Genomic DNA, 13,985 nt, shown 5'->3' on the forward strand with positions numbered 1-13,985 from the left:
TCCTCTTTGACCTACTGTCTAATAGTCTCTTTTGTTCACACCACCTCTCCCTCAGGCTTCCATGATTTACTCTTCCAGTTTTCCCACCATCTTTCTTGCCAGTGTGTCTCAGTCTCTTCACCAGGTCCTCCTGTGAGTGCCCCTCACTACCCCTCAGGGCTCACTCTCAGTCCCTGTCCTCTTCTCACATTCATTTCGCCTGCAGTACTGCAGTAGCCTCTTGTCACCATTCGGGGCACAACAGCCAGAGTAATGTTTTCAACAGGTGCATCTAATCACGCCACTCCCTTAAGACAAAGTGCAAAATCCTTTTCTTGGCCTGTAAGGAGCCGCACGTTCTGGGGCCTGCCCACCCATCCAGCCTCAGGTTGCCCTCTCTTGCTGACTGTGTTCCACGCACAGGCTCTACTCCTTGAAGGCCTTCTTCCTATTCCTTGAAGAAGTCAGGCTGTCTTCTTCCTCAAAACCCTCCCCCCACTTATCTCTTCAATCTTTAGTACCAAGTCAAAGCGTCAGTTCCTCAGGGATACCTGCCCAGTCTCTCCAGGATAAGTTAGATCTTCTGTTACAACAGCACTCACCTTAACCATAATTAAAGTACAACTGTATTTAAGGCATTTCTACCCTCATTAAAAGATCAACTCCATAATATCAGGGACCATACTCCCATGTTGTTCACTGCTGAGATTCCCAGTTCTTAGCATAGGCCATGCTAGAAGGCCAAGAAATGTTCGTTGAGTTAACGAATGGGAAACTATATCCACTCCCAAGGCTTCAATCACTATCTTTTTTGCCAGTTACTTCAAGATCTATGTTTCTAGTTAGATCTCACTCTTTATTTGGAGCCACATTTCCAGCTGGTTTCAGTTCTACTTAAAATATACTCAACTTTCCTCCCCAAACCCAATCTAGTTCCTCCTCCTATATTCCTGGAAGTTGGTGAACAATAAATAATATTATCTACACCACTGCCCAAGCAGAAACCCATATTTTCCTAGATGTGGCTCCGTCACTGCAAACCCCTACTCAACTGTCTGACCACAACCACAGACATAAATCTTATATCCTTACTTAAAAAAAAAAAAATTCACCTACTTCTCTTTCTCACCATGGTTAATACTTAAGTTCCAGCGCCATGGTTTCCCGCCTGGTTATTATGACAGCCATTCAGAACAGGAGCCGTGCGTGTGACATTCCCTTTCCTTCCTGCCAACCAGCTTGCTCCTTGCAGAAGGGAAACTCCCTCAATTACAAATCTGATGTGTCACTCTCTATAGAACCTGTCAACTGATTCCCCATTGCCTTAGGATGGCTGAAAGATCCTTCACTCATCTCTCACTTTTCCACGTCCATCTCCTACCACTTCACTCTCTAGACAGAAGCCACACTCTCTAGACAGAAGCCATACGGAAATACAACGCCTGTCTTTTCACACCCCACTTGAACATCACCCTTTCCAGGAAGCTTTCTGTGACCTATCCTAGGTGCACCTCCTAAAGATGTTATAATGATGTTTGCCATAGCATTTATTTTATATATACTGCAATGGATTATTTATTTGTCAAACTTTCTCACTAGGCTGTTCTTTAAAGTAAGGCATTGTTTCTTACTAATCTTTATATTCCCAGTGCCTACTATAGTACCTGACACATGGAAGAAACAAAAATGTTTGTTGAGTGAATCTATGGGAAGGAGCAGGATATATGAGTCAATAGAGTGCTGCTATCATCTAAGCATGAAGCCAGGAAGGTCTCGTCTCATAGTGATTGTGGGCACTGGAGAAATGACTGGCAAAAGACAATCCAACTCACTAACCGCTGACTGAACACCCCTCTGTACCAGGGACTACAGAGTCCCAGCCCTCAAATAATGGACAATTTAGCAGGTAAGGCATGACACAAACAAACCATAAAATGTGACAAGTTCTAGAATAATAACAAGTACAGTGCTTTATAAGTCCTGAACGTAAAGCAACTAATTCTGCTGGAAGTGAGGGAGGGAGGTTACTACAACAGGTAGTAACCTTGACACTGAACCTTGCAGGCTATACAGGATTTTGCCAAGCAGAGAAGGGAAACAGTAGTATTCCAAAGAGGAAACTGGATGAGAAAAGCGAGAGGGCACAGGGGTACACAATGTGCTCGAGGAATCAGAATATAAGCTATGTCTGTTTTTCAGCTAGGTTTCCAATGCTTAGAAGAGTGTCTGACTCATAGTATGTGCTTGGTAAATCTTAGCTAAATGAAAGAATCTACAAGTATTTCGATGTGGACAGAGAGTAGGATGTGTGACAACAGATGAAGCTGGAAAGGTGGTGGGTGGCCAGATGATAAAGAACCTCAGTCTCAGGCTAAGTGTCTCAGAATAGGCTGGTAGACATCAGGGAACCATTAAAAGGTCTACAGCAAAGCCCCAATGCAATCAGAGCTAGAGTTCAGGAACAACTGTAATGGTATTATGGAATATGGTACTAAGACCATATTTTTCATGAGTTAAGTAGAGGGGCCAACCAGGAAAGGGACACAGTCATAATATCTTTTACCTACCCTGAATATGTGAAAGAGAAAGAGAAGAAAACACATGGAGGTGTGTTGAAGTAATACTGGCTTATAGATTAAATATTTGTGCCAGGTAGAAGAAGAAATAGGGGATACAAATGGGTGTTGAGGACATAAGTGAGCAAAGTAAGGTTGCTTATTCCAAAGCAAGAAACCAGACAGATTGATGAGAAACATTAAGAAGAAACTAAACAGCAAAAACTAACTGACACTGAATTACAACACTCAGGATTCTGTATAAAAATCTTGGTAGCTCTCTCAACGTAAGCACAGACCTGCATGTAACTAATTCTCTCTGTGAATATATAGCAGGAATGAATAGGAGAAGACAAATAGGTACAGATAACACAATTGCATCATCTACTAGATTTACAGGGTAAAACAGAAGAATTAAAAATGTATGAAATTATTAGGTTAGGTAACTGGGAGAATTACAACTCTGTTAACTAAGACTAGGAAATGCCAGTACAGGATGTAGATTTGAAGGAGGAAAATACTTGCAGTTTTGAATGTGATGAACTTGGGTACCTGTAGGGAATCTAGTTCAAAATGAAGCACAGAAAGAGGTCAGGATCTCAGAAAGATTTAGGAGTCAGAAGCCAAACAGATATAAGTAGAAACCATTGGCTAAGAGGTTACCTATGGAGCACCTTCAAGGTGAGAAGAGGGCCAAGGACCGGAGATGACTGACATTTCAGAAGGAGGATGGATAAAAGACAATAAAGGAGATTCACAAACAACACTAAGAAAAATAGGTGGAAAAAAGGAGTAAGGATGGAGGTAACAAGAATGATAATAAACACTGATGGAGCATAAATACACATGTCAGCCCCTGTTCTAAGCATTCTATCTCTATCAACTCATTAATGCTATTATTAATAGTACCCTGTGAGATCAGTACTATAACTATCCTTATTTCATAGACGAAGAAACTGAAGGACAGAGAGGCTAAGTAACTTGTTGAAGTTCTCACAATTAATAAATGATAAGAGCCAGAATTTGAACCTAGGCAGTGTCTCCACAGACAAGGGAGTTTCAAAGAAGAAAAGGTAGCCAACAGTTAAATGTGGCAAAGTACTAGAGTAAGATTTGAGGTTTTCAAATTTGGCAATTAGAAGCTGACTGATAGGGGCACCAACCAGAATAAAGTGGATTAAAAAGTTAATGGGAAGTGAAATGACAACCCACAGAATGTAAGAAAGTGTTTGCAAACCATATATCTGATAAGGGATTTGTATCCAGTATATAGAACCATTCCAACTCGATAATAAAATGACAAAAAAACTCAGTTTTTAAAAATTGGCAAAGAATCTGAATAGACAGCTCTCCAAAGATATACAAATGGCCAATATGCACATGAAAAGATGCTCAGCATCATTAGTCATCAGAGAAATGCAAATCAAAACCACAATAAGATACCACTTCACACCCACTCAGATGGCGATCATCAAAAGTCAGATAATAACAAGTATTGGTCAGGATGTAAAGAAACTGAAACCCTCAGACATAGCTGGTGGGAAAATAAAACAGTGCAGTGCTTTGGAAGGTGGTCTGGCAGTTCCCCAAATGGCTAAACATTGAGTTGCCACATGATCCAGCAATTCCAGTCCTAGGTATATACCAAGAAATGAAAACTTACATCCACATAGAAACTTGTACATGAATGTTCATAAGAGCATTATTTATAATAGTCCCAAAATGGAAACAACCCAAATGTCCATGAAGTGATGAATGGATAAATTCAATGTAATATATCCATACAATGAAATATTATTTGGCAATAAAAAGGAATGAAGTATTGATAAATGCTACAACATGGATGAACCTTGAAAACATGCTAAGTGAAAGAAGCCAATCCACAAAGGACCACATATTGTATGATTCCTTTTATATAAAATGTCCATATAGACAAATCTATAGTGATAGAAAGTAGATTTAGTGGTTGCCTAGCATTGGAGTTGGAAGGGTATGAGTGAGGCGGTTTGGAGGGTAATGGCTAAGGGATTTGGGGTTTCTTTTTGGGGTAATGAAAAACATCTTAAAATTGTGAGTGTACTAAAAGATTTGATTTGTATCCTTTAAATAGTGAATTGTATGATGGTAGGTAAATTATATCTCAATAAAGCTCTTAAAAAAGTTAATGGGAAGTAGAAGGTAAAGACAGGAAATACTTCCATGAGTGGGGAGGCAAGGTTAAAGAAAGATTTTTGGAGGTTAGGGAAGATCTCAGTATGTTTATTGATTGAGCTAAATAAGTGAAAAAAAGAGAGCTTGATATAAAAAAAGACATCACAGATTAACCAAAATCCCAGAGGGGGTGGATAGGAAGAAAAAAGAAAAATGGTGACACCTCCAAGTAAGGATGAGTGAAGATACAGATAGCTTGTGGTCAAGGTAAGTTGAGAGTTCATACTAGAAGGATCCTATTTTTCACTGACAAAGAAGAAGAGGTCCTCAGCTGAATATAAGTAGGAGTAAGAAGTTCAGAAAAGAAAGAAAAGTTGAAAATTGCTGATAAGAATGTGAAAAAGCAATAGATAAAAAGCTTGTCAAGTAGAATTGAGCAGTATGAGAACAGAAATAAGTTTTAATGGGGCTGATAAGCATGATGATATGATATCCTCAGCTAGACTCGTCAGTCCAGAGCTGGTAAACTGAGAGGGCAGAAGATTGGGCTGTTTCAGGGGTTGAAGGATGCTGAGAGTGTAGATGAAATGCTTGATCCTAAGGTCCCATTGAGTGGGGAAGGCAGTGACACCAATGGATATGGACATTTCAGAGGAAGAACTGAATTTAGTGACCGATTCAATATAAAAGATGAAGGAGAAGAAAAACAAAGAATCAAACAGAATTCCTCATTCATTTATCTGAAAAAACGGGCAGATTAATGACCAAAACAGAGTTCTTGGAGGGGGAGGCACGCTACTGATAGATGACTTACTCAAAAATATAACTGTAAGGTTTAGATCAAAAAAGCTTAGATGAACAACTATGTCATTTTTAAGAGGAATAAAGGGAGGCCCAGAGATGTTCAATGAGTTTGCAGAAGCTATAAGGTACTAAACAAAGGCTGGAAATGACTGAAATCCAGGACATCCGATTATATCCTACAGTCTCACTAGTATTTGGAGTTTGACATGATGGCAGGAAATACAAATGGTGACGTTCTTGAGGAGATTCAGTAACACTAAAATCGGTTTGAAATGCTAGGTTCATTTCAGGTGATAGTGGGGAAATATGATCCAGGAACAAAACGAATGACAGGAGAAGCCAATCGGAGATCAAACATTTGCTCTGGTAATCCACCACAGAGATAATCAAGAGTTGGATGCAGAGTGATATAAGCACCTTAAAATATTCTAATGTGAGAACATTTTATGCTTCAAAATCCTCTCAATGTTATTTGGCAATACAGATGACAGGACATATAAATTTATCATGGCTTAGAATTTTAAACATTAAGAAGAGCTTTGCTTACTTTTCAGGTTCTTTTTATGTTACAAAAATATGAAATACTGAAGTCTGATTAGGTCTCTTTTAAGGGGCTAGATATTCGCCTTACCTTTACTACCTTGTAGTCACACAAGTATTCCACCTCATAATTGTTTAGATTCCTTTTGGTGATTCCAATCGATTTACATGTGAGCTTTTCTTTTCTACATAATTCCTGAAGAGTATCAAGTGAAACTAGGCAAGGCACACACCAAGCTACAATAAGAAAATACAATTCTTTACTAATGAAATAGCTACTCAATTAAAACAAAAAAGAGAAACTTAAAACCTCTAGATCCCCACCATTTAAATGGCAATTTTACAGACTAAAAATTCATATGACAAGAAACCAATTATGTGTCTTCCAGAAAAAATTAAGCATTAAAGAACTATTTTGGTAAATTGGATTTTTTCACAGATTTTGATCCTACTATGTTTAACTGACATCAGTTAATTTCTACTAAGCCACTTGAACAAAATGTGCATCTATAAGCTTTTTAAAGATCATCTATAGATGCAAAGGTCAACAGAGTTAACATTTTTGATTTCCATTATTATTCTACATAAAATATAATTGCTATTTTAATAAAACAGATCTCTAGGACATATTTATTGTATGTATACATATCTAAAATATATCTTAAAATGCAATCTTATAATTTGTTAAAGTCACTTTTTCATTTAATTGGACAATAAAAAATGAAATCTAATTGGAATACAGTTCTACAGTTATGAACTCAAATCATCATGTCCTAGTTTTCCCACTTTGGAATGTTGCATGAAATTTTAAATCCACTTATTATTTTGCCCCTGAGGCAATGTATTATCATCAAAGTGAATTAAGCCAAGAGTTATAATTTAAAAATGGAGAGTATATTGATTTTTGTAACACTTATTGCCTGTATTGTTTTAAAAGCCAAGAGTTACCAGTGTTCAGTTTACATAATCCATATATTGAACTTGAAGAAAATCAAGACATACTCATAATCAACCTTAGAGATGCCAGAAACTACTTGTTGTAGAAGATTTTACCCTCAAATTTCTGTAAACGGTATGCTACCATACCGAATTTCAAGTATAAATTAACAAAGCCATGTTTACAAAAACGTAATAAACTTGGTTTTATGGCTAGTGTCACAGCAAGCACTAGACAGGAGAAAGAGTCCTCTGCCCTACCCCTTGCCTAGCCACCTAACTACATGACTTGAGGTCTCGATCTTTCTGAGGTGTCAGATTCATTGAAAAAAAATGCGAGGGGTGGAAAAATTGGGTTTATCAAACAAAATCTATCAGTAAACTCAAGCTTTACTTGGTAGCTCTCCGACGTTGTTGCAATAACCTTGTGTTTCGAGGTAATTTCCAGGGAAGAGAGAACTTTACTACATCCTTTTCTCACCCTCCCCAACTCACACAGCGACTTTATTGTCAGAAACTCTTAAGCATAAACTTCCACCGCCCCCATTGGCTGCAGACGACTAAACCAAGAAAGGGAAAGATATTCTCCCCTGGAAAATTTAGGGGACGAGATTGATAGCTTTGGAGTGATGGGTTTGGGGGCAGGGCAGCGATGAAAGAGAAATGATCCTATAAGCCCCTTCCATCTAAAAAACTTGAGGTTGTTTTGTGTAAAGTTAACTTCATTATGCTGATCACATTCAAAGGCGGTTCCTCTTGGGTGTCTACTCAAGGTATATTGCTCCGCTGTTCCTAAAATGTTTTTTTGTTTTAATCTAGTTGGGGATTCCAAACACAACCCTCGATAAAAATGCTACCTTTGAGAAAAAGTAAATTTGAACATACAAAACTGCAAACACTTGGTTAAAAAAAAAAATCAGTCCATGCTAATGCAGAGAAAGATTTGACTGACAAAAATCAAATACTTCTTTACCACCGCAAAAATCTTTCACTACTTCACATTAACCCCTGCTGTTCTTAAAGGAAGAAAAAGGTTCAGGGATAATGAGGTCATAATGTCCGTGGAGAAAAGCAGAGCGTGAAAACACCTCTAAATTCCAGAATGCACTGGAAGTTCCAGGCTTTCAAAGCGCGCGCGACACACCCCCACGCGCGCGCCCACTGTCCAATTCTTCAGCGTTCTATGCATAAATAACACGCAAGTTCCTGGTGGGTGGAAAAGTTACCGCAAGCCACACGCTGCGCCCTCAGACGCCCACTTTCTGGGAGGTTTGCAAAGAGGCGCTGAGCCTCCTAGTTGTGTCCGCACTGGGGGGAGGGGGGGGTCCTCGCTCACTCCCACTCGCGTCGCACCTCAGCCCCAATTTCCTTCTCCCCCGAAATTAAGGTCACGTTCACACCCGCGGTTCCCGCTTCCCCGTTAAAAGGCCAGAGCGCACACCTCACGCCCGCGCAAACCACCACAAAGGAGTCGAGCCACAGCAGAGCCTGCAAGACGCGGGCCGGGAGGCGGGTCAGCGGCCCGGGGGGAGGGTGGGAGCCCGCGGCGCGCACCCCGGGCTCAGAGGCTCAGCCGGGCGGCGTCCAGCCACGGAGCGGTCCAGCTGGCCCGCGGGAGCGCCCCGCTGCCCGGGCCCCGGGCACGTGCCTGGGGACGGGCAGGGCGAGGGGCAGCGCTCCAGCCTCACCTCCTCGCGTCTCGGCCCCGGCCGCCGCCATCTTGAGGAGCTTTCATTCAAACTGGCGCGGTCTGACGGGATAGCTCAGCTGGCCCGACGCCCCGCCCCTGCCCGGCCAGCGCGGGACTCTGGGGGCCGGGGCTCGGGGCTGGCACCCTCAAAGCGTCCTGACGTCACCGGAGGCCGACCCCGGCCGCAGCGGCCAACGCGCCTGCGCCTTACGCCCAGCCCGGCGTGGGCGAGGCGGAGCGGGGGCGGGCCATATTCGGCGCCGGGGACCCGCCTCTGTGTTAGGGGGACCCTCTTCTGGGCTGGCCGTCCCCTCCCTTTGCCCGGCCTACCTCACGCCTTCCCACGCTTCGGTTTTGACCTGTCTTACGCCGAAACCACGCGCGCACTGCGAGACGCGAACGTGCAGCGGGGTACACGGTGCAGGGAAGCGTCCCTCGCGGCCCCGCTCCTCGCGCCTGAGCCCAGCAGCCCTTGTTGCGTTCCCTCCCACACCACCGCCCCAGAGCACGAGCTCGGAAGATTGGCCGCACGTGGGGAACCCTGGAGAGGTTCGGTCTGATCCGACTGCTGAGATTCTGATTAATTGGCACGGAGTGTGGCCAGGCGTTAAAGCTTCCCAGGCGACTCTAATGTGCGGCGCGGTTAGAAACCACCGGGCGCCCTCAGGGCTTCCCACTTTAAGGGGAATAGCAATCGGCTGGGGGTGCTTGATTTTAATATACAGATTTGAATTCGGTAGGTCTGGGACGGGACCTGAGCTTCTGCTTCTGACTGGTCTGGGGGTCACACTTGGGTGGCGAAGCGTCAGCAGGACGGCTCCGGGGCCTCCGAGCTGTCTCCTTCCCGCGCCACCCGTTGTTCACACCGCGGACACGGCGACTGTTCTGAACACCATGAAGCACAAATCTTAGAGAAGGACAAGCTGCGAAAACTTTCGTAAAAAGCCATTTGACATCTACCGAGGATTTTTTTGAAAATTCATGTTAGAAACTACATAAATATTTCAGAGTAGCATGTGTAAATTCGAAAGACTGGAAACAAACGCAGAGCATTAAAAGAACGGTTATTTGATTCCATTATGAAATTCTGTCTAGTCATCTAAAAAAAGGTGTTTATGAAGCTTTTAGTGTCCTGGGGAAGTGTTTCATATGTTAAGCAAAAACAAAACAAATCCCCTAAAACTATGTCAGAAAAAATGTATGGGAAGATACCGAAATACAGTCTTTCTGGGGTGATTTTTTCTCTTTGAGTTTTTACATATGAAACATTTTCTATAATGAGCATTCATTGCCTTGATAATAGAGAATACAAGGTCCTGTTCATCGCTATCACATGGAAGGGCATTTGCTAAGATTACTTCTCCAGACCCTTGAAGACTTGGAGAGATCTCAAAGCATCGCCTTCGCTCTCCGGATGTCCGCACAGCACACCACGAGCGTCCACGGCTACTCAACTTCTTTCTTGGTTTTCCTTCTACCTCACTGGCCACTTTCCACTGCCCTTTTGGGCTCCTTTTCCTGTATCCGACCTAAATGTTGGAGTTCTTCAGGGGTTAGCCCAGGGACCACATTTCTCTTACGCTCTCCCTATGTGACTGCCTCAGTTCCCATGGATTCAAATTATTATCTTTACACAGTAAGATTCCCAACTTTTTGTCTCCAGCCCTGACCTCTGATGAAATATCTTATGGTTTCTTGTTATGGACTGAATGTTTGCGTCCCCCAGAATTCATATGTTGAAATCCTTAACCCTCAATACGACGGTTTAGGAAGCAGGGCCATTGGGAGGTGATTAGGTCGACGAGGATAGAACCCTTATGGATGGGATGGATTAGTGTCCTTATATAAGGGCCCCTACAGAGCTCTCTAGACCTGTCTTCTGTGAGGATGCAAGATGGTAACAGTCTACAACCAAGAGGGCCCTCACCACAACCTGACCATGCTGGCACCCTGATCCCAGACTTCCAGCTTCCAGAACTTTGAGAAATACAATAAATTTCCGTGTTTACAAGCCACCCAGTCTATGGCAGTTTGTTATAGCAGCCCAAACTAAGATACGTCCTGAGACTTACACATTATATGTAGGTATTTCTTCCCATTTTTATATTTGGCACTGTTCTTTAGAGAATGTCAGACATGCAGGTAAACAGGCAAAATTAAAACTCGACATAACCTTTTGCTGATAAGCACTCAAGTTTTAAAATATGTATATGACGCAGCAAAGATAACTGGCAAGTGCACAAAAAATTACCAAGATGTTCACCAAAAATATCTTAAAAGTTGTTACTCTGGGAGGTAGAAGACAGAATGTTTTATGTTTTTTTCTTTTTGAATTTAAATTTTATAATGAACATGTAACATTCTTAGAAAAAAACATAAAGCTATTTTTACCTTGAAAAATAAAAAACACTAGAAAACTTAGCTGGCAAATCTTTCACCAATTTAGAAGAAAAAATAACTTGTCACTTGAAGGTACAAGAAATTTGGAAGAATTTCATTAGGCAATAGAACACTTATTGATGATGATTTCAAATTTCATATGGGAGAAAAAACATGCCAAGCTGACCCATGAAGTCAGAAGTAATGGTATTCCTTTCCTTCTTTATTGTGTTTCTAAATAAACTATAAGAAATGCAAAAGATGTACTTACTGGCCATTGTCCTGTAGGATACAAAGATAACGTTTTCTTCCACGTAATTCATTTACTAGATAAACATTTATGAATACCTGCTATGTTCAGGTACTGTTCTAGGGGCTGAGACAAAATGGTGACTTAAGACTGAGGGTCTGTCACAATGCTTAATAATCTAGTCAAGCAGTCAAATAACTAAATTATTACCTAAATATGGAAGAAAAGAAACTTCTAAGTCTTATACAGATTTCAATAATCTACTTCATGCCAGGCATGATGGCTCACACCTGTAATACCAGCTGCTCAGGAGGATGAGGTGGGAGGATCACTTGAGGCCAGGAGTTCAAGACCAGCCTGGGTAACATAGCAAGACGCCATCTCTAAAAAATTTAGCCGGGCGTGGTGGCACACACCTGTAGTCCCACCTACTCAGGAGGCTGAGGCAGGATTGCCTGAGCCCAGGAACCCAAGCTGCAGTGAGCTATGACTGCACCACTGTACACCAGCCTGGGCGACAAAGTGAGACCCTATTTCTTCAAAAAAATTTAAAAAAAAAATCTACTTCAGGGGTCGACAAACTTCTATGAAGGGCCAGATGGTAAATATTTTAAGCTTTGTAGGTCATACAGTTTTTGTTGCTACTACTCAACTCTGCCTTTTTAATGTAAAAACAGCCACAGACAATACCTATACAATTAAGGGTGGCTACATTCTAATAAAACTTGATTTACAACAACAGGCATGGGATAGATCTGACTCATTGGCCATAGTTTGCCAACTTCAGTCTATTTTAAAAAGCTAACAATTAATTACAAAATAAAATCCTAAAACACTTTTCCAAAGCATAGTTGAAAGTATTTAGTCCTAGCAGGTGAACTAGTTCTGTTGCTATTTTCCAATTTTCTGAAGACACTTAATGGTTTATACATACATTAATTTTCTTTCAAATTTTTTATAACTTTGGGAAAGATCCTAAGAAATAACTAAGTACTCAGTTGAAAGAGTGTATATACCTTTGATGCTACTTCTGATGACTTTGTAGACTTAAAAATCACATCTGAATTCTCTTCATGGTTCTGTCAATTTGATACAGATCATGAAAAAAATTTAAGTTCGGTTTCTGTGTCTTTAGAAACTTCTAGAAGAGTATTGCCACCCATCTGCATAAAAAAATTTTAATAACAAAGCACATCCATAAAGTTTGAATAGATTAAAAACAGCACAGTTTTTTGTTTTTATTTTACCACTGAGTAAAGGTATTTCCTCTCCTAGTTCTGCTGAAACCCAAGGAGAGAAATGAATGAAAACTCTCTTAGGGATACAACCTAGATCTGCTCATCTTCTAGCTCTTCCCCCAGTATGGGCAGATCGGTTCTCTTGTTTTACTTAGAGAATAAGCTTTTTCACTGGGAGCCCACTGAAGATCTATGCTCTAGAGATGTTCTCTGATGAACAGAATGTGGCTACCCTTCTCTTCAAAATAAAAAAAAACTTTCAATAATAAAAGAAAAACATGTTTGTTGGAGGGAAAAAAAAAATCAAACTTATCAAAAAAGTAAAGAGAAAAAGTAAAAGCCCCTGCCCCAATTGTTGATTTTATGAGTTTACTTTTTTCTTAATGTATCTTACTTTGCATGTGGTTCTGCAATTTTTTTTCAATTAATATCAAGGACTTTTAATTGTTCTCTTCATTAATTATCTAACAAGAGTAAAAGACTTTTTAAAATTGGAAACTATAGAAGCAGAAAAACTTAAAAAACACCATGTAAAATTTCCTTCAACCAACTCAATTTAATTCTGAACAGCTTCATGACAAAAAACTTGTATTTCCCACCAGTAATTGTTCATCTTACATGAAAAACAAAAAAAGGATGCAACATTTACTGATATATTGTAGTTTAATAAAAACATAGCTTATACTGTTCATTGAAAAAGTATTTTAATATAAACACCACTTATACACAAAACCAAATAATGTTGATAATGTTGTTTTAAAAAATCCTCGGTTTCTCTAAAACACTAAGATGCCACCTCAATAGTGATAGCTTCACATTTTCCAGTCTCTTGATCTGTGCATGTCACATGTAAAGATCCATCCCTAAACAAACAAAAAACAAATAACACCGTATAAGCTTATTTCATAGAAACAGAAAATCCATAACAAATTACTTGAGGACTTTGAGTAAACAAGGGTTAATTTTAATGTCTAAAAGAATATTCAGATAAAGAACAAACACAATCACAGTGTCTTTAAATGTAGTATCATATGCTATATTTAGATAGTTGTTCTTAGAAATCTCCTCCTAGACCACTAAGACAATAGTTATATCCCTTGAAAACCCATGATGGCACACATCTTAAGTTTAAGACTTCATGCAAGCTTAAGATGTATCAAGCTTTTTTCAAGCCCAGGCCAAGGTATACCCACCCTGATGAATTCAACATTCTTGCTAAGTACGGTTTTAGAATAAGTTGTCCCTAACGTTAATCTGGAAGGATTTACTTGTAATACATAGTGGTATGGATAACCTATTGTTAGGGATATGGTAATGGCTGAATTTAGATAGCCATTTATTTCCTAGAGATTTTCTGTAGCAGTAATGAAATAAACATCCTTTCGTAGGGCAAATAGTATCAATTATATAAACTTTGGAAAATTATATTGAAAATTGATAAAATTACATCTCAAATTAGCATG

At 40.3% G+C, this 13,985-nt stretch overlaps 2 protein-coding genes across 4 annotated transcripts in view; both read right to left on the reverse strand.

The window, feature by feature from the left end:
* Positions 1 to 8,710, reverse strand: part of SUV39H2 (suppressor of variegation 3-9 homolog 2 (Drosophila)) — a 20,519-nt gene extending 11,809 nt beyond the window's left edge. The window contains exons 1-2 of one of the 3 annotated variants that reach the window (XM_012660915.1): positions 8,654 to 8,684; positions 6,121 to 6,266 (exon numbers count right to left, since the gene is read on the reverse strand). In XM_012660915.1, the coding sequence (XP_012516369.1) occupies positions 6,121 to 6,266; positions 8,654 to 8,684 (177 nt within the window). Of the gene's footprint in view, positions 1 to 6,120; positions 6,267 to 8,653 lie in introns of all 3 variants that reach the window. The other 2 variants (XM_012660918.1, XM_012660917.1) reach the window with 2 other exon arrangements.
* Positions 8,711 to 13,166: 4,456 nt separating this feature from the next.
* Positions 13,167 to 13,985, reverse strand: part of LOC105823696 (heat shock 70 kDa protein 14) — an 18,344-nt gene continuing 17,525 nt past the window's right edge. Inside the window, exon 8 of the mRNA XM_012660956.1 lies at positions 13,167 to 13,385. Within this exon, the coding sequence (XP_012516410.1) occupies positions 13,307 to 13,385 (79 nt within the window). The 3' untranslated portion in view covers positions 13,167 to 13,306. The remainder of the gene's footprint in view (positions 13,386 to 13,985) is intronic.

The sequence above is a fragment of the Propithecus coquereli genome, unplaced genomic scaffold (genome assembly GCF_000956105.1).
Source record: "Propithecus coquereli isolate 6110/MARCELLA unplaced genomic scaffold, Pcoq_1.0 Scaffold69, whole genome shotgun sequence".
NCBI classification, from domain to species: Eukaryota; Metazoa; Chordata; class Mammalia; order Primates; family Indriidae; genus Propithecus; species Propithecus coquereli.